This window comes from Syngnathoides biaculeatus, chromosome 11, assembly GCF_019802595.1.
Source record: "Syngnathoides biaculeatus isolate LvHL_M chromosome 11, ASM1980259v1, whole genome shotgun sequence".
Lineage (NCBI taxonomy): Eukaryota > Metazoa > Chordata > Actinopteri > Syngnathiformes > Syngnathidae > Syngnathoides > Syngnathoides biaculeatus.
This window is the reverse complement of record NC_084650.1, coordinates 1,339,529-1,366,140: the sequence shown is the minus strand read 5'-3', so window position 1 is coordinate 1,366,140 and position 26,612 is coordinate 1,339,529. Positions and strand designations below refer to the sequence as shown.

Genomic DNA, 26,612 nt, shown 5'->3' with positions numbered 1-26,612 from the left:
TATTTGAAAACAAATAAAAATAAACATTTAAAACATCAAAATACGTAAATAAATGTATAATTAAAAGTGTACAGTGCAAGAAATAAACATTTTTAACCCAGATTTAATAACATTTTAATTCGGGGTCTATGTTACTTCTGTTGGGAATTTATTCCATTGTGTACAGCGTCATTGCTAAATGCTGCTTCACCGTGTTTGCTTTGGAGTGTGCTCGACTATTTGACCTGAGTCTGTCGAACTCTGAGCCCTACTGGGTTTATATTGTATTAGGATGTCTTTTATGTGTTTAGGACCTAAATCATTTAATGACCGGTCGACCGGCACGGTGGCGCAGCTGTAAAGCATTGACATCACAGTTCTGAGCTCCAGGGTTCAATCCTGGCCCCGCCTGTGTTTGCATGTTCTTTCTGTCCCTGTTTGGGCACTCTCCGGGCACTCTAGTTCCCTCCCACATCCCAAAAACATGCAACATTACTTGGACACTCTAAATTACCCCGAGGTGTGATTGTGAGTGCGATTGTTGTCTCTCTCCATGTGCTCTACAATTGGCTGGCAAACAGTTCAGAATGTACCCCGCCTCCTGCCCGTTGACAGCTGGGATAGGTTCCAGCACTCCTGCGACCCTTGTGAGGATAAGCAGCTAAGAAAATGGATGGATGAATGGAGAACATGAAAACTCCACACAGGCAGGTCCAAGATTTGAGCCCCAGCCTTCAGAACTGTGAGGCCAATGCTTTATAGCTGCACCACTAGTGCCCTATAAAATATTAAAAGTATAAAATACTTAAGAAAAAAACTTTCCTATTGAAACTATTCGGCCAACAATTTGCAACTGCTCCACTGTACCACTACCCTGCACCAATTTACAAATATCAATGAACATCCAAGAAATGTGGATCAAAAGTCTCCTTCCATCTAACTATTTTTCAAAGTGTTCTACCGTTTAATGTATAACATAGGTCAAAAGGTAGTCCAAGGCTGTCGCACAAGAAAGCTCTCTTACGAGTCACCCTTGTGACTCCACCACCTGGCTTCTCCCCAGCAGGCCGGAGAAAAAGCGTTCTGAGCCACCATGGTGATGCCTGTCCCCCATGGCTTTTCACAGCACAGCAAGAGTGCTGTGAAGTTGGAGCACGCTTTTGGGTGACAGCCGCCGGGCGGCTGAAGAGGACCACATTCACTTCATTTGCACCATACTGAGAGTGTATATAAATCGTTATGAAGCACAATTCATCAACCGCTGGATTGAGCGGTGGATGGAGCTGTCCGAGATTAGATTTGTGGGTAACATCAGAGAGGGGGCTATTTTGACCCCCTCTTTTGCTCCCATTCATGTGAATGGAAGTTGTGACGACAACAATTGCTGGTAATGATGAATGCAAGTTTTGCTATTTCATCCACCATAGTTACATTTGAAATTACAACTACGGTATCATTAAATATTGCTGTAAATACAAGATATCACAGCTGTAACCCGACATCGGACAAGTGGCAGAAAATGTATGGCTGTACGAATGTTAAATACATATTTCAGCCACTGTATGTGTACTTAGAAACTATTTTAATGTGTGTTCTGTGTGGATAAATAACTCCCACAATTAAACTCCTACGAGGGATTCAAGCCTGAACTTGGCATCGAAGGACATGACATCTATCTCACAGACACCCTGATATGTGTTTTCATATTTAAATTAAGAAAGATGAGTGATCCAAACAGAGCAAAGCTCATTTACATGTCACATTAATGATGAAATCCAAACGTCTTAAATGCCAGGCAGAAAAGATAAACTGGAATAGCTTGAAAAAGGACATTTTTGGCATTTCCAACCATTATTATTATGCAAATCTGATTAAAAGGACACCAAAGATTTTCAAAACTTAATAGAAATACAGTGATTAAAGGGAACCTTTAATAGTTTCAAATAAAAAAATAATATAATTTCAGTTAAAAAAAGACATGCAGTTTATTTAACTTCATTTATTTTAATTGTTTTGACTTCACTAATTGACACAGCATTATGGATCATTCTTTTTCTTAAGGAGCGAAGACATCATCCAATTTAATTGTGTTATTCCCCTTTAAAACCTGTGAAAAACATCAAAGGCAGAAATATTTAATTAACAATGTGAATAGCGTGTGCAGCTGTCTGCTATTTTTGCAAATTATTCTTTGCTGAGAATAAGAGACTTATCATGTCCACACAGACATCCTTGCAAAGAAGTTGACACAAGGAAGGAAAAAAATACATGTCTCCTCCAGTGAGAATTATCCACTTCACAGGTAATTTCAGTTTACAGTTTCCAAGTTGGAAAATTAATACCCTGTCTTCGTGTGCCAGGAGAGTTTACATTTTTCTCTTGTTTGCTCTGTGAAGTGCAGACTCAACGAGAATTAGAAAAGTGTCACATAGAATATCATTGCAATTCACTCTGTAGCAGTTCAGTTTTTGTTAATTGTTGGATGCAAAAAGATCTCAGCACGACTTAATAAATAAATAATAATTAATAATTATTTTCCCTCTGACATTCTTCAGCCTTTCAGCAAGTGTATCCCTTCCTGTGTGACATAATCACTTTCATCCAGCATATACTTACAAAAATACAATGCATAATATTTTATCAGGAAAAGTACCGTCTGGGAAGCTTAAAAACTTTAAATAGTAATTGTTCCCCATTTCTCTTAAAAGATATTGAATCTAAGAGCAACTAAAATGAAAGAAGCCCTGAAAATGGCTCTTGCAGACTCCGAGCTCAGAACGAGCTCACGTTCCGTTGTTTGAAGGACGTCCATTTCATGTAGTGGTGTGAGATGTTTTTCAACATAGCAGTGTTGTCTGTAAGGCCAGGAATGATGTCTGATGATATTTCCATAATGAATTATGAATAGTAAAGACCGGGGCCACATGCTTGCATATTAGCAAATTAGAACGGTGAATGATTAACATTTTGCCGTCCTAATGTGTGACTTCAATATGTTCCCTCCCCGAGAGAGCGATGAATAAAAGGTGAATTGTGGATGAGGAGCAGTATGAAAGAAACAGTAAATCCCGCTTCAAGGCACCATCATATGATGTCAAAACGAAGCATTTTTACCATCCTTGTAGCTTAGTCTGTTTCTTTTTGTTGTAAGTTGAGATACGTGGTGCCAAAATACCTGTGTGTGTGTGTGTGTGTGTGTGTGTGTATATATATATATATATATATATGTATATATATAAAGACAGAGAGAGAGAGAAAGAGAGATAGAGAGAGAGAGAGAGATGTATCTTCTTTTCCTTTTGGCTTCTCCCGTTAGGGGTCGCCACAGCATGACATAGATAGATAGATAGATAGATAGATAGATAGATAGATAGATAGATAGATAGATAGATAGATAGATAGATAGATAGATAGATAGATAGATAGATAGATAGATAGATAGATAGATAGATAGATAGATAGAATTACATGTTTAAAAATTGTCACCATGATCCATGATGCATACAGCAACCTTGTAAGGAGAGCCAACGATGGAGAATAAGAAGAACTACTCTCGATGCAAAGACAAGTCAGAATGATGAGAAAATAATTTGAGTTTCTTCCTCGGGATGGCACTTCAATATCATACCTTTGAAAAATTCCAACGCCGCACTTCCCGTTTGACATTTCAGGTTTAGAAAGTGTCTATTAGGCAAGACATTGTCTTTTTCACATAAATATAAATGAGGATACTCCTAAAAGGAAATTATATTTCTACTTGGAGGGGCAATGAGATCATTTTGTTCTGTTATTTTGATTAACAGCTATATTGCACAGTAGAAAGAAAAATAAGAATTAAGCAAAATAAAGTGGATCAAAATCTTTTGATTTTACACAATCACGTAAATAGATTTTTAAAAGTTGAACTTTGCAGTGACTTTTACCACAAATGTTATTTTTTCATTGAAAAGGTGTTTCTTAGATAACTGTTGAGTCAATAAATCAGCAGTTTAAATGAAATTAAATTAAATTACTTGCAAACTAAAAAAGAACAAATTGTATCAAAATTTAAGCAAAACTGAGCTGTTTATCAAATACCATTACCTACCACCCATGAGCTACAAGTTCTACAAGCCATCCATTGTTGTAAAATGTTGCTGATTATGGGTGAAAAATTGATAAAAAAAATAAAACAAAAAAATAAAAAACCTACATACTTAATACAGATTCTATGATTGTAACAGTATGAAACAGCAGATTTATTCAAAATCCATTCTGTCCCATGGAAAATTCATCCAGACAGCCATACTCTGAGCCGCTTATTCTCACAAGGATCATGGGAGTGCATGAGCCTATCCCAGCTATCTTCGGGCAGGAGATGGGGTACACTTAGATCTGTACTGAATTGCAGGGCACATGGAGACAACCAGCCCCACTCATAATCACACCCAGCAGCAATATTTAGAGTGTTTAATTCATGCATGTTTTTGGGATGTGGGAGGAAACAAGAGTACCCAGTGAAAACCCATTCAGACACAGGGAGAACATACAAACTCCAAACAGGCGGGGCCAGGATTTAAACGGCCATCCTCAGAACGGCGAGGCCAGTGATCTAACCAGATGCCGCACTGTGCCACCCCCGTGGAAAATATATATTAGAAATCCAAACAAAACAAAGGTCTGAAAAACAGGTTGTGTAGGACCAATGATATTCCACCTCAAATAGAGTATATAGAGTATTGTATGAAACTTTTTCTGAGAAGCGTAGCACTGACTTTATTTTGTCAAAATTACAACTCATGTTTGAATTTTTCAACATGATGCCCAGAAAAAAAGGGTTTCTTTGTTTCAGGGAACATTTTTTCTTTTTATACCAAAGTTTTGCTACATGATAAAGGCTGACCACAATTTTCCACAAATTACAAAAATATTTTGTATGAAAAACCGTTTGAGGGCATCTAAAAACAAGAAAAGACCATTCACAATATATACACATGGCCCACCCATTTGTAGATTAAAATTACATATAAATAGTGAGTGAATAAAAAATCCTTTCTTATTCTGCTGATTTACTTTGGCAGTTTTTTTCTCGCTTGCTGGCAGGTTGGAGAAGATGCAGAGGAGTTAGGAGTGCGGGTGTCTGTATGAATATATAAATAGGGGCTTGGCCAATGTCATCCCTCAGCATTAAGCATCCAGCGCTAAACTATCGACTGATGATCCACCATGGAAGAATCTCGGTGAAATGAGAGGCAGCGGTGGCAACTGTGAGATGAAACCGAGACATGTGGCTGATTGGCACCTCATTGAGTCTTTGATTGCACTCGCTGTCAATATCAGATAATTGTTTTTCTTACTTACATTCTCCTCTCTGTTATTTATTTAACTATTAATTACATCATGTTTTACAGTTCAATGGCTACAGAAAGGATAAGATAGAGGTTTTATTTTTGTAAGGACTGCATGTCATTATAAGATGTACGGTGGTTACAGTTACTGTATATTACTGGTTACACCACTAATGAGCTGGCAGCATTGCTGTGGGTAAACATATCACGTATGAGTAAACTTCCATTATCTGATAACTCATCGGAACATCAGAAGCATTTAAAAGCCATCGCCTACACGTGAGAACAAGATTAGCTGTGTATGGTTGTAAATCTGCCCCTCCACACCATCCCCAGAGCATATCGGAGCAGTCACATCTGCCTTTAAGGTACAGTTGGGACCTTTTCAATTATCACATACTGGGTGGCGTGTCACTAGCAAACACTTTGACCACACTTCTGTCTCGACAGGCGGCACTCAGCTTCTGGCCAGCTAAAGTCAACCTTTAAATAAGTGGGAATTTCTTACTAAATGGGACACGTAACTGCCACTCAATTCCCTGCACTGCTGAGTTCAGAAGAGATTTAATTTGAGTTGCAACAAGCTACCTGGTAGTAAGAAATAATGAGCAATATATGATGGATGAGAAAAAAAGAATGGCTGATGGGTGGCAGGCCATCAGATCTGAAGAATTGGATGTCAAAGTGACTGGAAATAAAATGTTGAAATCAGAGGTTCCAGAAGGAACACCCCTGAGATTATCTTTCCTTTTTGCCTTTGAACAGATCAGGACCAACTGCCTATGACGCATGTGCTTATACATAATAAGTCTGTTGTCTGAGGGGAAAAACACAATATTACGGATGCATGCCTTCCAAAATCATCCGCCCAGCTCTAGTTGCTTTCTCCTCCCACCAGTAACACAGCCAACTCCCCCACTTCCCCATCTCGCTCCCCAACTCATGACCCTGAAAAACTTCACAAGTAACACGCCTAACATTTCCACACCAGTGAATAAAGAGGAAATGAATTGTATCAGTACTGCTGTCTTTGCTTATAGTGAGGAGGAAATTATCATAGAAATGGGTACCGGTGCCCCCACACACTGAATTACAGAGTGGCATCCTGTTTTCCTCTCACTCAAAAGCATACAAACACAGAAGGTGGAAATCAACCTCGGGATGAAATTGGCTAGCGTATAACACCGGTTGCGGTGATGAGCTGAGAAACCCTGGTGGATTTTATTTTTTCTTTCCCACAATTCCACAAACAACAGGCCAAGTTACTTGATGTTTTTCTTAGCTGTTGTCATCTCTACATGCTACTTTTCTTTTTTTATTTTATTCACGTCTTTACTAAAAGCAAGCAATGACAACAGACCTAGCCTCTGTGGGTGTTTGTCATGCCAGCAGAGAGCAAAACAGCTGACATAAAGAGGATGGTGCTTCAGGAGGAACAAGCGTCCTCAGGGCTCAACAGACAGACAAAAATCAAAGACGTCAGAGGCGTGGTAATAGAGGTAGTTATCGCTTGAGGCAAAACAGCAGTAGAGACATTCAGGTCATTGGGTCGCCTGCAGTTTCCGGTGCAACTTTGGATTGCCATTTTCGTTAACTCCTCCTGTGAGGATGGTCGCAACCACTGGGGCATTGGCTTCATCATCACACACTGAAAACAATCAGTGACCCCACGTTCTGCATTTGCCCTTTTACTTCAATTGGGTTTGATTTTTCTTCCGTTAATGCATTGCTGTTTGACATTGAATGCTATTGGACCATCCACCTGACTTGAAAATCTAATCCATCCATCCATGCATCTATTTTCTGAGCCGCTTATCCTCACGAGGGTTGCAGGAGTTCTGGAGCCCATCCCAGATATCATTGTGCAGGAGGCAGGGTGCAGCCTGAACTGGTTGCCAGTCAAACGCAGGGCACATGAGAGAGATAGCAGGGGCATTCACAATAACACCCAAGGCCGATTTAGAGACCCCAATTAATAGACATTTTGGAGATGTGGGAGGAAACCGGAGTGCCTGGAGAAAACCAACGCAGGCACGGAAAGAACATGCAAATTCCACACAGGTGTCACTGGGATTTGAACCTTGGTAGTCAGAACTGTGAGGCCAACACTCTACAGCTGCCCTACCGTGCCACCTGAAAATGTAATAATAATAATAATAATAATACAATTATAAATATTATCATTTTTGTTGTAACATAACTTACATACCTATGATTAGCTGACAACCAGTTCAGGGTATACCCTGCCTCCTGCCCGATGACAGCTGGGATAGGCTCCAGCACTCCTACGACCCACATGAGGATAAGCAGCTCAGAAAATGGGTGGATGGATAACTTACATCGATTATGAAACTAGAGCAATTAATATTATTATTACTAATAATAATATCATCATTATCATTACTATTCTCACCACTCGCCAGCCACTGAGGTCAACTCTCCGTACTCAAATTTACCCCTTTGGACTAGTTAGTCTTCAATTTAGTCTTTGTTTGTTTGTTTTATTTTTTTTTGGGGGGGTGGTATTTGTGAGGAAACCAGAGCACCTAGAGAAAGCACACACAGGCATGGGGAGAACATGCAAACTCCACACAGGTGAGGCTGGATTTGAACCCTGGTCCTCAGGACTGAGAGGTAGAAGTATCAACTGTTTGTTCATCATGCCACCATTAAAAAATGTAATCCTGCAAAATAATCATTTTTTTAAATAAATATGCCTTTAATCTTGTTTTTTTTTTTCTTCTGTAACTGGATCAAAATACAGTAGCATACTTTTCACATCCATAATATTGTTAGTTGATTTCATTACTCCCCAAGCTTGTGTAAAATGAACACAAGCTGTTAAAACAGGTTGAATCTTCTTGTCTTTTTTTGCTCGCAACTGCCACACGCGTTCCAGCCTCTAAACTCCTTGTGCTGAACACTGCACCTTCTGTTGTCAGTGTTACTTGAAAAAAGCTGCACTTTCACACAGCCCAAATGAAGTGTGTGGTGACAGCGACATTAACACAGTCCGCTGAGTACCTTTGTGAATATTGACCGTGCATTTCTGTCACTGAGGCCCCTTGGCGAAGTCAAAGGCATTATCTGAACTTTTAGTCGCTGCTGTTTTGAGGAGAGTATTGTGAAAGTCAACGTAAAAACAGGCAAAGTAAAGTTATAATATATTGAATTTGCCCGCTTGTGTCTGCTTTCATTATTACATAAGTAACGTTCATCTTGGTTTGGGGCATGTGGATGCATTAACAGAAAATTATCTTTCTGGATAAGATGTCTTTTCATGATAATGTTATAGACTTTGAGTGGACTTATGGTATATGAATTAAATTTAGGGTTAGATGAAAATGGAATAGTTGCCTCCAGTGGAAAGTCTTGAACAATGTAACAGGTTTAAAAGGCCACTAAGCTGCTCCAAAAAAATGCCATCTACATTTGACACACTCCAGAGAGAAGTAAAGCATCCCACATTTAAATGAAGAAAACAATTTGGTAAGTATATAAAATCAGGTTTGGAAATTTCAATAATAAGGGGCACCTCTCTGCTCTCAGATACTGTGGGTGTGTTGAATGGATGCACCAAAAGGAATCAAACATACTGAGGGGGTGATAGCTTATTCGAGGTAAAATCACATTAGGAGGCTCAAGTTCAAAATGTTATTTTGGACTATAATGGGTGCAAAAAAAGCAAGCAAGACAACTTAACCTTGTTGTTGGTGACATAATGTCATAGCTGAACCCGCCACCTGACGGCAGCTGGACTTTACCATTCACTCGTATCAAGTTACCCATGAAGCCATGTTGTGTCTGGTGAAAATTTACAATACTATCTGTCGTAAAATGCACACAGCAGAGACATGTTGTTGTTCACCTTACCATCCATCTGCAGCCTTAAAAAGTCAATCCATTCCATTTTTATTTCTTCATTTTTTTTTGGGGGGGGGGCTTAAAAAACATCACCAAGCTTTTCTTAAAATTGTGGCATCAAGCGATGACGCATCATCAGGGTGTTTCCATCATTAGTTTGCAAACTGCACGCCGAAGTGGTAAAGGCCAAACGAAATGTAACTTTGTCCTGAGAGAGTGAGGGAGGGAACATGTAGAAGACAGTATGTGTCCCAGCCACTTTAGGTCATGGAAGTGTGTTATAGCCCAGCCAATAAATTCAGGAAAATTAAAATGTTGAAGAAAATGCTTAAACTGCATCTTACCAATCTAGCACAATATTGTTATACGTCTTTGCAGATGTTTTCAGCACTTCAAACTTATTTAACATATTAAATGCTGAATTGACATGGATAATGTGTTTCATATTGTTCCAGTCTGTTCATCTACAGCGCTAGTGTATATACTGTTTCTAGTGTTCCACATGCACAGTTCCAAATGTTAAAAAGGGGAACAAAATGATGAGCCCTGCGCCACACATCCAACCCTCAGCTCATAAGAAAAGATAATGCTTTCCACCATGCACTGAGAGCATTCAACCCCCTGTGCTGAGTGGTTTGCAGCTTGTCGGTTTGTTGAAAGATGGGATCGAGGATGCTTTTGTATCCACTTCCTATCCGTCTCCCCGCAAAGGCAATAACAGTAATGTATGGCTAAAGGAAAACAGAGCTAATCATCAATGACTACAAGATATATAGCATATGCAGTGGCACCTTCTTTATTGCCCTCTCTCTCTCCTGGCTGGCGCTGGGTCCATTGGCTAGACAGGGCCTGGAGATCTCTTCAATGTTAATTTGATTCATTCTTGTTTTCCATAATAATTGGGGGCAATAGGTCAGTGCAATGATTTTGCTGGTGACATGACACGGGATTTACTGAAGGTCTGCTTGGTACTTGTATACTCCATGTGAACAAGGGTTTCATTTACATTGGCAATATGCTTGAAATCTGACTTTTAGCTCAGGTTTTTGGTCTAGTTGTTCACAAAAGGAGAGCGAAGAATATTATTAAATACATGTGCAAGTATTTCTGTTTCATTTTCTTGATCATTCCAATATTATACATTGTATTTTATTTCCCTGTGTGAAAGCAAGAACCCCATTCATCCTGTATCTCACAGCTTTGACTCAACACAAGATCAAGTTCAAATCTGTTGTTTTGGCTCATTTTTAATGAAGCCGTAATTTATTTGCAGGGACTACACACTGTTTTCCAGATCTTAGGCCATCTGAAATATTGAAATTGAATGAAGGTTTTTTTCTAAAGACATTTTTTATTTTAAACATTTCGTTACAGATGAGTGGCAGTGTGGGTGCTTTTAGATATTCATCCATGTGCAATGAATTTTAAGCAAGATTCACATTTCTTTCAACCTGCACCTACCGTATGCATTTATGTATTACAATCTTGTCGGTGCCAAACAACCTCCACTGCATCTACAACGTTCAGTGGCTGTACACATTTCATAAGCAGCAGGAATGAATGACTGTCCTTGTGTTAGACTTTAAAGTATAAAAGTGTGTGGTTTGTTTGTGTTTGCACATCTTCACATTTTATCCCCCTCCAAATCTTTGCGCCTCGCTTAGCTCCTCTGTGTATCATTGTGGTGATGAGCACTGATTGCAGATTGTTATGGTGTTAGCACCTTTCATCTATCTGGCCCATGCTACATATTTGGCTGGCCCTGATTGTGCTGATAGTGACAACGGCACCATTTTCATGGCTGGGTGGGTGGTTAAAAGAGTTTTGTCAGGGTTACCAAATAATAGTCCACCTATATAATAAAGGAGGAGCAATCAAGCAATGTCACATGGGCAAAGTCAAGTGTTGAGGAAAAAAAAACGTCTCTTAGGCTTCGAGCTTTTCCAGCAACAATATAGTAGGTCCTCACATCATTTTGTTCAGATATGCAGGGCTCAATGGTTTTATTACACTATCACCTAATATTAGGTTCATGGCCCTGCTTCCCAAAATTAAAATCAGTGGAAACTAATATAATCCTTGTTTATGTTTCTAAAATGGTTAACACATCAGTCTTTAGAAAGTCTGCGCTTCGCTGGGAACCAGTTCAGGGTCGACCACACCTCGTGTCCGCAGTTAGTCGGGATGGGCTCCAACATACCCACAACCTTTAGTGATTATAAGTGGCATAGAAAATGGATGGATGGATGGATGGATGGACATTTAAAAAGTCTATGATGGTAGTCAGTGTGCCATGTTTCTGTTCAAAATGGCAAAACTGAAATTGAAAAAAACCCACATACAAGGGCTTAATGATGTTATATGGCCTCTTCTCATTTAATATCATTTAAGGTACTGCTGCAAATGTATTACAAACGGTATTTGGAAAGGAGGTAGTGCTGCCTAGATAAAGTGGCAGAAAATTGGAATAAAAGAAATTTACATTAAATCGTGTGTGTACATTGTTTCATATTGTTGGTGGACAAAGGGACATTTCAACCCACAGCCTACTTTTAATCAATGACAACAAAAAGAAAGAAGCAGCCAGTGTTTTTGGGTGGGTTTTTCTTTTCCCCTTTGTGCCCGTTGTCCTCTCCTGGTGCTTCATTATTTGTTTTTGTGTTCTAATCTTGACCAAGTCAATAATATTCTTTGTTGCCTGAAATTGTGTGTCAGGAGCAAAAAAAAAAAAAAAAGGACTTCCCCTTTTGTCCAAAGTACCTGTCTGTTGTGGCTTTTCACTTTTGCTGAGGCGGACAGATAAAGTAATCATTAGAGGTTGTTTTCTCCCAACAATTACTTTCAGTTACAATGGGTCAAACTGCTGGAAGTAAAAAAAAAAAAAAAAGAAAGAAAAGAAGAAGCAGGAGAGTGGACAAGTCCAGATGGATTGCAGAAAGGGAAATGTGAAGATCCCACGAGTGCTGATAAATACGTATGCGGCTTGGAGACTCGCTGTTGTCAGCGGCGTCTCAGTAAATGCATCTGAAGCAATTAGTCTAGAGTATATATGGATGACCTCATACTCCTCTTATCTCCGTCACATTGTCTCTTTTGAGGGAGGTTATTTATTAGATCTGCCTTATTTGTTTTAAACAAAAAGTGGGCATTGCCATTTCGTACATCTTTTATATTGTGCATGTTCCAAAAATTACTTCTCATGATCATAATCTGCTGACCGTTGTTCAACCTAATCAGGCAGATTTACAAATGTGTGTGTATGCAAAAATGGAGCCTAATTGAGGGTTACTCGTAAATGTTACTTTTGCTTAAATGCATGCATAATTTCTCCTGTATAATGCACCCTGGTGTAAAACTGCAACCCTGATATGCGCCTGAAACTGAAACGCACCTGCAAAGTTGACCTAAAAAAATCAGGAAAACCTTTTTACCATCGTAAAATGTGCATCACCAATTTGCTAATATCCAAAAGCTCAAACCTTTGTTTTTCAAAGAATTGTCTATATCACAATCAATAATAATACCTGGTAATAATAATCTCTGTCCAAGATCCATTGTACTTACATGTGATTCTTCATTAACAGCGGTGAAGTTTAAGAGTGCTGATAGGGCTCCATTCAGCTATGATCTGCAACAGTTCTTCGTCCATCTCTGGGAACTGCGCAAGTTTCCCATGTCCGAAAGTTCTCCCTTGTACTTTTTCCTGCATGATTTTGTCTTTCATCTTCCTCCACAGCCACTTTGAAGTGCCGTGCTGCTTCACAGTTTCCAATTTCTTCCGCAGCGGTAATTAGTTTTCTTTTAAAAATGGCTGCGTAACTAACCCTTTTAGTCGACGTTTTCTATCTTAGTTGATGTTAAAACAAACTCCCAGGGAGCTATTCCTGGTGTTTAAGGGCAGGATCAACAAAATGCTACGCTAACGATCGTAACATGGTGAAGTCCTGCGAGAAGGTGAGAAATTCCAGATTGGAAGGCCACATTGCCATAATATATATAAACGTGTAACATTAGACATTGCATAATCTAATTGGAATGTAAATGTACACTGTTTTTACCACCCTCAGGTACCTGTACACAACTATACGATGTGATGTTTTTTTTTATTTTTATCTGTACATAAATATAATGTGCTCTATCAACTATTTGAAAATATTTTGGGAAAGGTTTGCGCATTATTCATAAGAAATTGCAGTAATTTTCTTCAGTAGGCTATGGCAAAATGTCTGAGCCAACATGCTGTCTTGAATATACATCAGTTTTCAAAATGACATCCCTGACCTCTGTGCCCATCATCAATCTTTGCTTTTCAAAGAGCAACATTTTTTTAAATTCCTAAAATATATTATTTGCTTCCTCCTCCACGCCCTTGTCACCAGCAAACATTACAGCTCTTATTGCCTTCACAAGGGATTATGTTGAACCATCTCCCGATAAAGGAAAATAAAAACTCAAAAGCCTTTTAAGCCTTATGTCCAGAGAAAAGTTTAACAGATAGTGAGACTTATTCCTGAGGTCACAGATTCCAAGTCAGTATGTTTTCCATTTGTAGAGATTCAATATTTAAATTAATAGTCATAAAAATACAGTATTATGACATTATGACAAAATAATAACTATACTGACAACATTTTCTTTACAAACTTTATAATAGCTGAATTTAATTGACAGTTTCGGAAAGGTAATATTTCAACAATGTGTTAATTATTAGATTACAGTTTATAGTGTTGCGGCCATGGGGCACCACATTATAGGGAGAAAAATCCAATGTATTGTTGACAACTCTATATTATGCAGTGCACTTCTTGACGACTACAGATTACAACATTAACTCTTATACTGTGAAATTCTGACCTTTATACATTTTTACAGCTTCTGATTTTATTTTTTTGTTTAATTTGTGGGTTTGTATTTGTCTGCTGTGTTATCTTTTTAATAGCAAAGCATTATTCTTGCAGTGGCTCATATTGGAGTGGTGGGAACGTGTGCTTGTGTATGTTTAGTGTGTATAAATACAGGGTACACTCTAAAGATGTGTGATAAATTGAATGGAAACCTATTTAAATTAGTAGGGCTGTAATGATTTGTTTTGACAAAGTTTGTATTTGTATCACGATTCATGGCTGATGATTTGATTCAAGGACAACATCGGTTGATTTATAACAGTACAAATCAAAATGATTTGTGGGCAGGAAATAGATTAGTAACTTTTGAGGAAAAAGTTTATCCAGTCCAGCTATGAAATAAACACCTTCATACTCAACAGTGTAGGGTAAATTTCCTAGATTTCTCATGTTTCTTGTGAGAGAATCGAGTAAAACCGATTATAGTTCTTAAAAGCCCGGACAGTTGGCAAAAAAGACAGAAATTTGAGTAATGCTCATCAAAACGCCTGTTTGGCACATCACACAGGTGAACAGTCTAATTGGCAGTGCATAAAACAATAACATCAATGTGTAAAGGATATCACCGCATGGGCTCAGGAAACACTTCACAAAACCAATATCAGTAAATACAGTGTAGCGCAACTTCTGTAAGGCCAACTTAAAACTCCACTATGGAAAGTAAAAGTCATTTATTAACAACAGCCAGAAACATCGCCACCATATAAGAGGAATTGATGCAAAGTGTAAGAGGTCTGATGAGTCCACTTTTTAAATTACTTTTGGAAATTGTGGAGGTCGTTTCCTCCAGGGCAAAGAGGAAAAGATCCGTCTGGGCTTTTTTGGAGGCAAAGTTCAAAACCCAGCATCTGTGATGGTATGGAGATGTGTTAGCCAATGACATGGGTAACTTACACTTCTGTGTAGGCACCATTAATGCTGAAAGGTACGTACAGGTTTTGGAGAAACAGATGCTGCCATTCAAGTAAAGTGTTTTTCATGAAGCCCCTGCTTGTTTCAGCAACACACTGCAATACCACACTCTGGACGTGTTACAACCGCATTGTTTTGTAGTCAAAACATGTAGATCTGTCTCCCATTGAAAATGTGTGGCACATGATGAAGCGTAAAATACGACAACCGAGACACTAGATAGTTGAACAGCTGAAGCTGTACATCAAGCGAGAAAGGGAAAGAATTCTACCTACAAAGCTTCAACAGATATTGTCCTCAGTTCCCAAACATTTATTGAATGATGTTAAAATTAAAGGTTATGTAGCAGAGTGGTAAACATGACACTGTCTCAGCTTTTTTTTTTGGGACTATGTTGGACCCATAAAATTCTAAGTTCATGAATATTTGCTAAAATCAATAAAGTATATCAGTTTAAATATTTTGTCTTTGTAGTGTACATGTTTTGCAACTCATTGTATTCTCTTTTTATCTGCACAATGTCCCAACTTTGTTGTAATTGGGTTTGTACTTATTGGATTATTTCCTCAAAAAGAAATGTTTTATTATATTTAATAGGTGTTACAATTTTGAGGGGGTCCTCGGAGGCACGTTGTACGACTGGTTGGCACATCTCTCTTGTGTTTTTCCTATAAATGTAAGACTCCCATATTTTTCTTTAATGGGCTCTGATGAAAAAGAGCAGTCTTTACTCAGGTGTTGTAGCACCAACTGTTCATTTGTCATGCACCACACTGTACAAATTCACGTTGACACAATTAGTATGGATGGACATTTTTACATTCAAGGAGAAAATATTTCTGTATGAGTGGAGACATCCATAACACAGATGAATTTGCCAGTGGTTTGTTTTAATGTAATTGTTTCTGAGTGCAGTTAAACGGCCTGATCCAGAAATAGCACATCATTGAGAGATGCTAATATACAGTAGCTTTTCTTTGGCTTAGTTGTATTTTTGCACTTTAACAAACATTACATGTCAAGAAACACACTTTTTTCATGTTTGAAAGTCTCGGCTGTGAAGAAAACAACCATGCTATGACAGCCTCTGAATCAAAATGTCGCTGGCCGGGTTAAACAAAACAGCAAGTTTCATGTGCTGGCAGCATGTAGTCGAGGATCTCCTGTTATCCTGGGATTGAACTTGACACTTTGATTTCCCTATCCAGAGTACCTGAGACAATCAGAAGCAAATATTGTCATTCAACATATGAGCATAAAGAGTAGGAAGTGGAAAAATATGTGACATCGCAACTCAACTGATTCAACTGTTGGGAAAATATGACGAGGATTGCTCCAGTTACCAGTGTAGAGGATCCGATGGGGACCACCTAGCTGATGGCTGGTTCCAGGAGTCTAATGTCCTAGATGCATGCAATTATCCTTTTAATTAGCAATAATGAGTTTGTGAACACCGGTATAATGAAGTGAATCAGAAGTGTACATACAATGCGAAGCTTATCAGCATGTAAGCAGCCCTGTCAGTAAATATCATTCAAGGGGAAATCCAGTGGTTTGCATGAAGAGTGTATCCAATAGGTCATGTAATATGTACCCTATTTTGACAAAGTGATGTTAAATTGTCTCTCATTTAATAGTGTTTCAATAAGATTTTTATCGACAATTACGAATATTCAGGGCCTCTGCCATTTTCACAAGTCACATGACCTACGTACAAAACCAATATCAGTAAATACAGTATAGCGCAACTTCTGTAAGGCCAACTTAAAACTCATGTGACGTGTATCGTGCCGCAACAAAGGCTCAATTACGTGAGACACGATATATGGCCAGCGCCGATTTCTCGTATTTATCCTCATCTGACAAAGAAATAGCAGTATCGGTTGATCGGTAAGACGGAGGAATATTTCCATACAGATTTGAACCTGTGGCTGTAAATAATGTTGATTATTCGGATGGATCTTCGGGTGGAATGACGCGGAGTCTGACTACTCGGAGGCCTACGCGCGACATAAATGCGTAAACAAAGGCCCCCTGGAGCTCCGGGCTGGCAGCCGCGGATGGTTCTTAAGACAGGAATGACGCAGAGTCTGACGAGCAAGCTCCATTGGCGGGCCGCAAGCTGAGCTTCCAGGCAGCGGAGGCTGTTAGCCCCGGATGCCGAAGCTAGGCTAAAGGTCTCCGCCGCCTCCGAAGCTCGGCTAACGGCTTCCCCGGACGTCGAAGCTCAGCTCGCGGCCCACCGCTGGCGCTCGCGTCCCACCGCTGGTGCTCACGGCCCGCCTTAGTGCGCTAGCCTCACATTTTTGAGGACCGGGGTTCCAATTGCGGCCGCGGCTGTGTGAAATTGGCATGTTCTCTTGGTGCCTGCGTGGGTTTACCCCAGGCACTATAGTTTCCTCACATCCCAAAAACACGCAACATTAATTGGACTCTAATTTGCCCCTAGGTGTAGTTGTGAGTGCAAATTCTTGCTTGTTTCTATGTACCCTGTGATTGGCTGGCAACCAGTTCAGGGTGTATCCTGCCTCCAGTCCAAAGATAGCTGAGATGGGCTCCAGTACTCCAGTGTCCCTCGTGAGGATAAGTATCTCAGAAAATGGATATAAAATGGATGCATAAAATGTATTGCACAATATGTTAAATATTGTGTTGAGTGTAAGTGCAATGTACAGTACAATGGTAGGAGTTTTGAAAACAAAAGTTTAAGAAGAAATGTAATAATGAAACAGATAAACATATAGCAAGTCTATTGTCTAAGGTGGCACTTACATCACAAAGCGAGAGCACATTAAATCAAACATTACATTAAAGCCAAAATACAGCCTTTGTTTTCTTCAGCCTTTCGTAGAGACTAAATTATATGTGAGAAATGAAGGCCTTATAAATATTTAAAACCCTGAAATGAGAAAATAAGCTTCAAAACATTTTCTTTTTCACCCAGGGCTTGAACATCACAATGCAAACGATCCCGGAAATACAATTTGTCTCATTCAACCAATTTATGTGCTTAAATAAAATACTTTAGAATGGTCATTACAGAGAAGTAAATGTCATGTATAATGCTTCAGTTACTATAAAGTAGTAATTTCTGACATACTCAAACACATTCCGTGTTTAACTTGACCACACAAATGGAAGGTTACATAGCTGGAGGTGGATGTCGTGGTGTCTGATATTTGTGCAGCTAACAGATGCAATGATGTCGCACAAGCGTTTTCTGTTGGCTACTAGATAAAGTGTGCAACTGATGTGTTGAAATAAGCAAAGCTAATTATGACTGAGCCACTAATTTTGCCCAGAGGCTGTTTGGAATCAGATTGTGAACCGACTCGTCACTTTATCTCTTTGAGGCCAAACTTGCATTAGATGTTTAATTGACTTCACAGAGTTTACTAAATGGGTGGCAGAGTTTTTGAGAATTACTTTGTTTCAAACAACTTAAAATGAGAAGAGTAAGTCTGATCTACGCTGCGCTTTCGATTGCACCCTGTTGTTTCCTGTGATCCCAACTTGTCTGCTGTTCACGTTTTCCTTGAAAGAAATACACAAAAGAAGATTCACAACGTCAGAAGATGGGGCATTGGAAGATGTGTAGAAAGCCCCGCAGGGTACGGCTGTTTCTCCGGAATACAAAAGATGGAGGCATCATAAGGAGGCCGCATCATTCTTTTGACTGACAAAAGCGGTCTGAGGTGGCAATAACATTGCCTACGCAACACTCCCACCTGCCCATCCAAACGGTCCCAATGGAATAGGAGAAAGTACAGTCCCATGTCTGGTGGAGAGACTGCATTCAAAATTTGCAGGCTGTAGAAAGTTCAAGCAGCATGAAGCCATAAATTATCTTTGTAGTTGAGGCCTCACTTTTGGCTCCCCAAAAAAAGAAAAAAAAGTTAAGGACAGTAACATCACTGCGGGTTTCTGACTTGCTTTATTTGTGCCCCCCGCTTGCCTGTCAAATGAGACTTTTATGTTAATAGCATTACCTCGTTAAAACACAAGGAGAGGCATTGAGTCGGAGACTTGGCTCTGGCTTCATTGTTGTAGCTCAGAGAATGACAACATGGGAGCCATTTTTACCTTAATGAAGTTAGTGACCCTCTCAAAGGTGACACTTTTATCCCACCCAAAGGATTTATATACTCTTGGTCACAGACTCTAATTCAGTATGGAAGGGAGAGACCTGACTCCACTTTGAGCATGTTGAATACACTCAGCAGCCAGAAAATGAGTGCTATCGTACAGCCATACATGAAAATGCCGACTTGTAAGTGACACTGAATGGAGTTATTAATTTAACAATATGTATTTTGTTTTTGTGGTTTGTAACACACTGTATAACTGTATTTTGTTCAGTTTCAAACCAAAATAAGGGAGCCACTTCTCTACATTGGGCTGGAATGTAATGAGTGTCCAAGAAGTACTACTGTATATATTCACTATTTACCAACTAATTCCTTTTATAATATGGATAAGCTTTTATCTCATTCCATTAAATCATACATGTGGCAGTAAATGACTTCATAGTGAATCTGTGCAACTTTTTCTGCATAAAGTTAAAAGTAATACCAAAGTTCAAAATATATTTTATTATTTTTAGTAAGACTAGTAAGTAAGTAAGTAAGTTAGAAGTAAGTAAAAATTAGCTTATGCAAATGCACTAAATAATTTCTGTGATAGCTTCAAGCAGTGACCGAGAGAATTGACATGATGTTCAAACGCGGACCCCTATGTCCTGCGCATGTCTGAGGAAACAGAACACTGCCGGGCTACTCGTTGCCTGGGTCCACACAGTTTTACATTCTAATTATCTGGCTTGACAGGCTTTATTGGTGAGGCTCAATGCTGAAGCCTCACTTCAGACTCATTCCACATGTGATACCAGCAAAGGGATAATGAGATAAGATTGCTTTTGGAGCTCGTGGCCTTGCCGATGTGTCTCTCATTCCGTCATTTTTTTTTTCCTTGTCGATACATGCAGTGTGGTCAATTGTAATTAAGTGTTGACTTTTTCATTTTTAATAATTCCATTTGATCAGATTTATTTGTGCTTCAGAAAAATGGGAATTGTGTTTTCAGGCATGTCACACTGAGAGTGACTAAAATAAACAGTTTGTGTGAAGATTCATTTAATATTTATTACAAAAAAAAGCCCATCTGTGATTGAAACAGTGAGACTTTTTTTACAGTCTAATTAAGCTACAGGGAATTTGTTCCATATTGTAGGTAAACAGTCAGTGCCCTGGGAATACCAATGGAAATTAAATGCTCTGCTGTTTTCCTCATTACAAGATGAAATGAAACATTTATCACTAACTTTCAATTTGTCAAAGGCTGACAGTGGGTCAAATACTGAGAAGACAATAGCTTTGTTCCACTGGCATTTTAATTCATGACTTCTGTAAATCACCACATTCCAACCTGTTTTAAGTGTTCTCTTATTTGATGTTTTTTTTTTTTTTTTTTTTTTTATCTCCAGCCATTGAGGTGAACCTCCAGAAAGCTTTAGCTGAGGCATCTGAGACCTGTACCCAAGAGTGTCTGATACTAGGCCACTCCGACACCTGCTGGATGCCACCAACCCTTACCCAATTTCAGAGTACGGCCAGCGGAAGCCCCGCCTCCACCCCTACCTCTGCTGCAATTTCCGGCACACTCCCCTCCTTTGGATTCCAGCAGAGCTGTGCCCGTGGAGTCAAGGTTAACATGGGCAGCCTGGGTACTATGGATGGCCGGCACACGCTGGGAAGGTCTGTACCTAAAAAAGATGAGCTGGACATAGGGCTTCCCCGGCTGCAGTTCTACAACACTTTGGATAGACACTGCAGTAAGAAAGAGGACAGCGTCAAAGTCATCCCCCTGGCGAGCTTCTCATCTCCTGGAAAGCAGACAGCGACGGGTGGGGGTAGCAGCGCCTTCCTACATGAGCACCAGCTGTAAGACCATCCTGAACATGTGACTCCATCCGGCTTTTTTCAATGACTTCATTATTAATATCAATGCATATGTGTGCAAGAATGGATTGTTTGCGTAGTTGTGAGCAGCTTAGTTTTAGAAATGGACACATCTAACATCATGTTCATAAGATTTTGGAATAGTTGTCTCATAATAATAATATGTAATAATAATATGGGTCAGGCTGTTGGCTCAAGCTTTAACATTGAAATGTTTATTATCACAAATACAAGAATAGCTGGCCCTGGTAAGAACGGTCCTCCTCCAAGGCCTATTACAGTCCTTATTTGAATCAGCACCAAACCTTCATAAATACCCAACTCTTGCTGACGCCAGGATTTTGAAAGTTAAGATCTTTTAAAAAAGTGGAGAACTCCCACTCTCTGGATCAACTCAAAATTTAAGCAGTCATTTCTTGGCCCATGACTCACAGTTTTTGAGAAAGTACTGTAAACAAATGAAGAAACAGCAATCCATTGCCAACCGTCTTGGGCATGGTACTAAAGAAAGTACCAAAGTAGTTTCATCACACGAAAGAAAATCAGTGACTTTTGCTTGACTATAGTGATGTGTGCTTAGTAGTAGAATGGGACAATGTGCTATATTTCTCCTTGTGCCCAGCTTAGAGCAACTGTGTCCTAAAAGACCATTTACTCATGCAGAAACAGATGCAAATATAGTATGTTCAGTTTGTTGAGTAAGCTAATTTGGGCTAAATGCTAATTAGTGGCCCAAGGTGGTGTTTCTATTTGAGAATTTGTGAAATATTGCTCTGTATAATATGCAGCACAAACTCCTTTGGTGGTGGAAATTTTTTTTGTATGTCTAGCCTGAACATGTTTCACTAGTCTATTTTGGTGGGGGGGGGTGAAAAGATTTAAAAAAGAAAAAAAATCAAAAGCATAACTAGGCCAATGGTAGACAGCATTGTCATCATTTTTTTGCATTTTCACCAAGGACTGTTAAAACCATGAACAGGAGCACAAGCATGTACAAATTGTTTCTCATATTGGTGCATGTTCAATCTCTGCCAGGTCCATTAAGAAAGTGACGCTGCTGGAAGTCGTCTCATAATCTGGTCTTGAAAGGTCCAGGCAAATTCACTTCGGAAAAACTATTCCTTTTGTTTCTGTTGGTTGGATTTGCTGCTCAGAATCCTCCATACACTGTAATAACAATCCATCAAGACAATTATGAAATTCTCGGTCTGATTACCATGATGTCTGATGTTTGTAGCTACCCTAATTGTGGTCCTGAGGTCTATAGAAATGTAATCTGGCCTAACTGGGGAATGTTCTTTGCACTTGCACCAGCAATGATGAGTTGATCAACCCTAAAAATTATGAACTTAATATGCTCTCACTCTTTGCTAACTCCCAATAGCCTGTTACTAATTGCCAATATGCTGTATATGTCACGACCCATCGAAACGGAGGTAGGACCCAAATTCAGGAGTTGGGAGATGCAGAGGTAATTCGGGAAAAACGTTTATTGTTCCACAGTCGGGTATCGAGCAGGCAGTCAGGTGCAGCAGTGGTAGTGAGGATGTAGGGCGTAGAGAGCAGGTCAGCGGGCAGGCAGGAGTCGGTACACGGGAGATCGATCAAAGCAGGCAGGAGTATCAAAGGAGTCGGGCTTACGGGGTCGGTCGGAGAACAGGCGGAGGTTGGTACACACGGGTTGACTATCAGGGATACGGAAGTGTTGTAACGGGGCATGAGTTGCAACGATCCGGCGCCGGACCAGTCATCCTCATGGTCCTATATACACCAGGGCCAAGCAGCCAGCATGAGGCGCAGGTGTGCGCCTCCCAATCAGCGTGCCCGTGCGGGAACACGTACAGCCAGGGCTGAACCGGCAGGACCATGACAGGACCCGCCCCCTCTAAGACACGGCTCCCAAACGTGCCTAAACAAAAGAAACACACACAAAAATGAACTAGTCCAGGGGCGGGTGGAAAGGGGTCCTGGGGAGGGCACTCCTCCAACCCCAGTCTGTCTGGTGACCGTCCAGGCCACCAAAGGCCAGGCGTCCGGCTGGACAGGTCAGGAGGACAACCTGGACGCCAAGCACCAGGATCCCCACGGGGCGATTCGGGTGGACGACCTCGGTGAGGAACCCAACGGCGAAGCTGTAACCAGACCAAGGCATGCAACTGCTCCAGACGAAGACCTCCCACGCCGTGGTTATGAGACGACCCGAGATTGGTCACCAATGAGGCTTGGCCACGAGGTGGCCCGGGAACGGTCCCCATTGCCGAGGCCAGGTCATGAAGTGGCTGGGAACCATCAGGGGCGAAGAGGATGATGGAGAGAAGGACCAAAGCCATGACCGCTACAACCATCAGCCATCCCAAGGCCTTTCCAGTTCCGGGGTGGCCAATCAGAACTCCCCAGCTCCTGTCGCCATTGAGACAAGGGCATGGGAGGGCCGCGGACCGGTCGCCGCCGGGACTGGAACGAAGACGACTGTGGTTCCGTCGCCGTCTGCTGGACAGGAACGTGAGGATGCCAATGAACCGTTGCCATCCTCTGTTGCCGTTGAGACAGTGGCATGGAACGACTGCGTGCCAGTTCCCAACGAAGCAGGAACGGGGGGCGGCTGGGGCCGGTCGCCGAAGAAGCACGATCGTGAGCACCCACGGGCTGGTTGCCGCCGGTACTCCTGGCCAGGAATGTGAGGCGGCTGGAGAACCCTCGCCGCCGTCTGCTGGACAGGAACCCTCGCCACCGTCTGTGGATAGGAACCCTCACCGCCGTCTGCTGGACAGGAATGTGAGGCGGCTGGGGAACCGTTGTCACCTCCTGGACAGCAACTTGAGGACGCTGCGGAACCATCGCCACCTACTTGACAGCAACGTGAGGATGCTGCGGCGCCATCACCACCTCCTGGACGGGAACGTGAGGCGGTGGCAGTGCCATCACCACCTCCTGGACGGGAACATGAGGCGGCGGCGGCGCCATTACCACCTCCTGGACAGCAACGTGAGGCTGCTACGGAGCTATCGCCACCTCCTGGACGGGAATGTGTGGGCGTGCCAGTCGCCGTCGAAGCAGGAACGGGGGGCGACCGCGGACCGGTCGCTGATGAAGCAGGAGGGTGGAGAGGCTGCAGACCGGTCACCACCGGTACTCTTGGACACGGATGAGAAGCGGCTGCGGAGACATCTCCACCTCCTGGACAGCAACGTGAGGCAGACCGGTCCACTGCGGATCAGTGGCCACCGCCACGTGAGCCTGCAGTGAAATAGCCAAAACCGTGGCGTGGGCGTGGCGAGGTGGCGGATCCATTCCCACTGCAACGTGCGCTTGGCTCGGTAGTGGATCGGTGGCCAGCGCAGCGTGAGCCTGCAGTGAAACAGCCAAAACCGCAGCGTGGGCGTGGTGAGGAGGCGGATCCGTTCCGACTGCAACGTGTGCTTGGCTTGGTAGCGGATCAGTTGCCACTGCAGTGTGAACGAGAGGAGGCAGAGAGTCAGTTAAAACCGCAATGCGGGCATGTCTCGGGAGCGGATCAGTTGCCACTGCCGCATGAGCATAAGCCAGCAACGAGTCCGTTGAAACTTCAACGTGGCTGTGTCTCGGGAGCGGATCCGTTGCGACAGCAACATGAGCCTTGCTTGGTAGCGGGTCCGTTGCGACTGCAATGTCAGCTTGTTCTCTAATCCTTGCCGGACCTGGGCACCTGCCGCTCTATCTCCTCGTGATTTAGCCGCCCCTCCTCCCTCTGGGCTGGAAGCTTCGCCACCAGCTGTGGGTCTGCCGGTTTAACCGTTGCCGGTGAGGAGTGGGTGGACGAGTATGGAGTCTTTGTTGCCGCGCAGGGGGAGACAAGGGAGCGCCCGGCCTGGGCGTCTCTTTTGGCCGCGACGCGGAGGTCCCGGGTAGATGGCCAAGCGGGTTCCCACAAACGGATTGGGGAACTCGGACCTACCGGGCGAAGACACTCAGGAGCTGGAGACGCGGGGAGGTGAAACAAACTGACTGGGATTAATGATCGGGCAAAGAGATTCATAATTGAAATAATCTGAGTCATAGTCAGTCAGCCAGTCATATAAATCAAGGTCCTCCTCATAGTCCGAAAAATCAGAGTCCAAAAGAATATGAGGTGCTGGACGGGTCGTGGTCGAGACGTATTCATAGCTCGCCGGCGGAGCGTGGAAGCAGAGGACGTCATGGAGCCTACCTGGATCGGACAGGCTTGGTCCTTCGGCAGTCGGTCTACCTTGCGTCGGTCCCGGCGACGCCGGGTCTTTCCTTCTGAGTCCCGTTTTGGCCAGATTGTTCTGTCACGACCCATCGAAACGGAGGTAGGAGTTGGGAGACGCAGAGGTAATTCGGGAAAAAACGTTTATTGTTCCACGGTCTGGGATCGGGCAGGCAGTCAGGTACAGCAGCGGTGGTCAGGATGTTGGGCGTAGAGAGTAGGTCAGCGAGAATGCAAGAGTCGGTACATGGGAGATCGATCAAAGCAGGCAGGAGTGTCAAAGGAGTCGGGTTTACGGGGTTGGTCGGAGAAAAGGCGGAGGTCGGTACACACTGGTTGACGATCAGGGATACGGGAGCGCTGGAACGGGGCATGAATTGCAACAATCTGGCGCTGGACCAGTCGTCCCCATGGTCCTATATACACTGGGGCCAATCACCCAGCATCAGGCGCAGCTGTGCGCCTCCCAATCAGCGTGGCCTTGCGGGAACCCGCACAGCCAGGGCTGGACCGGCAGGACCGTGACAGTGTAGGAAATAGGTGAAATGGTGGCTGAATGGTTAGAGCCTCTGCCACATAGCTCTGAAGACCGGAGGTCAAATCCTGGCCCCACCTCTGTGTTTCTTCCTGTGCCGGCATGGGTTTTCTCTGGGCGCTCCAGTTTCCTCCCTCATCCCAATAACATGCATTAATTAGAGACCCTAAATTGCCCTTGGATGTGATAGTGAGCTTGATTGGTTGCTTGTTTCTATGTGCCCTGCAATGTGCTGGCAACCTGCTCACAGTGCATCCTGCCTCCTGCTCGAAGACAGCTGTGATAGGCTCCAGTAGTCCCGTGACCGTTGTGAGGATAAGTGGCTCAGATAATCAACGGATGTGTTAGAAATAATAACATACATACTTTGCAGTGATGTTTAAGACATGGCCAAACACTCTGAATCACTTTTGTATTCTGCACTGATGATGTTAACTGTTTGAAAGTTACTTTGTGCTTGAACAGATTGGGTGCAATATAATCTTTTGCAACAACATTCAGTGTCTCTGGTTCCCACTCAGACCCAGGCCAGGCATCTAAGTCACATAAACTATATATGATTCATTTGTAGTTTGATTTCCTTGCACCATTTTGCAACTTGGGAGCAGCCCTGCATCCATAATGTCACGTGACATTGTTGACAGAGGGTGCATAGCAAACTGTTTGCATGCAAGCTGCAGCTATTCTTTAAGATCCTGTGGGGTCAGTGTTCTGATCCTTTATCAGAGATTCAGAGAAATTACCACCTAACAGGACGCTGACATGGACAGGGAAATGAGTCATTTTAATTTTCCTTGAGGTAATTGTAAAAATAAATGCAATTAAAAAAAGAAATTAGACACCATTTTAATCAATCTATCTCCAAACAACTGTTGATAAAGAGACACTTTTATAGATGACTTGATTTTCTTCCTCCCATCACAATGA

The 26,612-nt window shown here is 42.0% G+C and overlaps 1 protein-coding gene across 1 annotated transcript in view; it reads left to right on the top strand.

The window, feature by feature from the left end:
* Window positions 1-20,939, top strand: part of pcdh11 (protocadherin 11) — a 225,023-nt gene extending 204,084 nt beyond the window's left edge. Inside the window, exon 7 of the mRNA XM_061835510.1 lies at window positions 20,469-20,939. Within this exon, the coding sequence (XP_061691494.1) occupies window positions 20,469-20,929 (461 nt within the window). The 3' untranslated portion in view covers window positions 20,930-20,939. The remainder of the gene's footprint in view (window positions 1-20,468) is intronic.
* The last annotated feature ends 5,673 nt before the right edge of the window (window positions 20,940-26,612 follow it).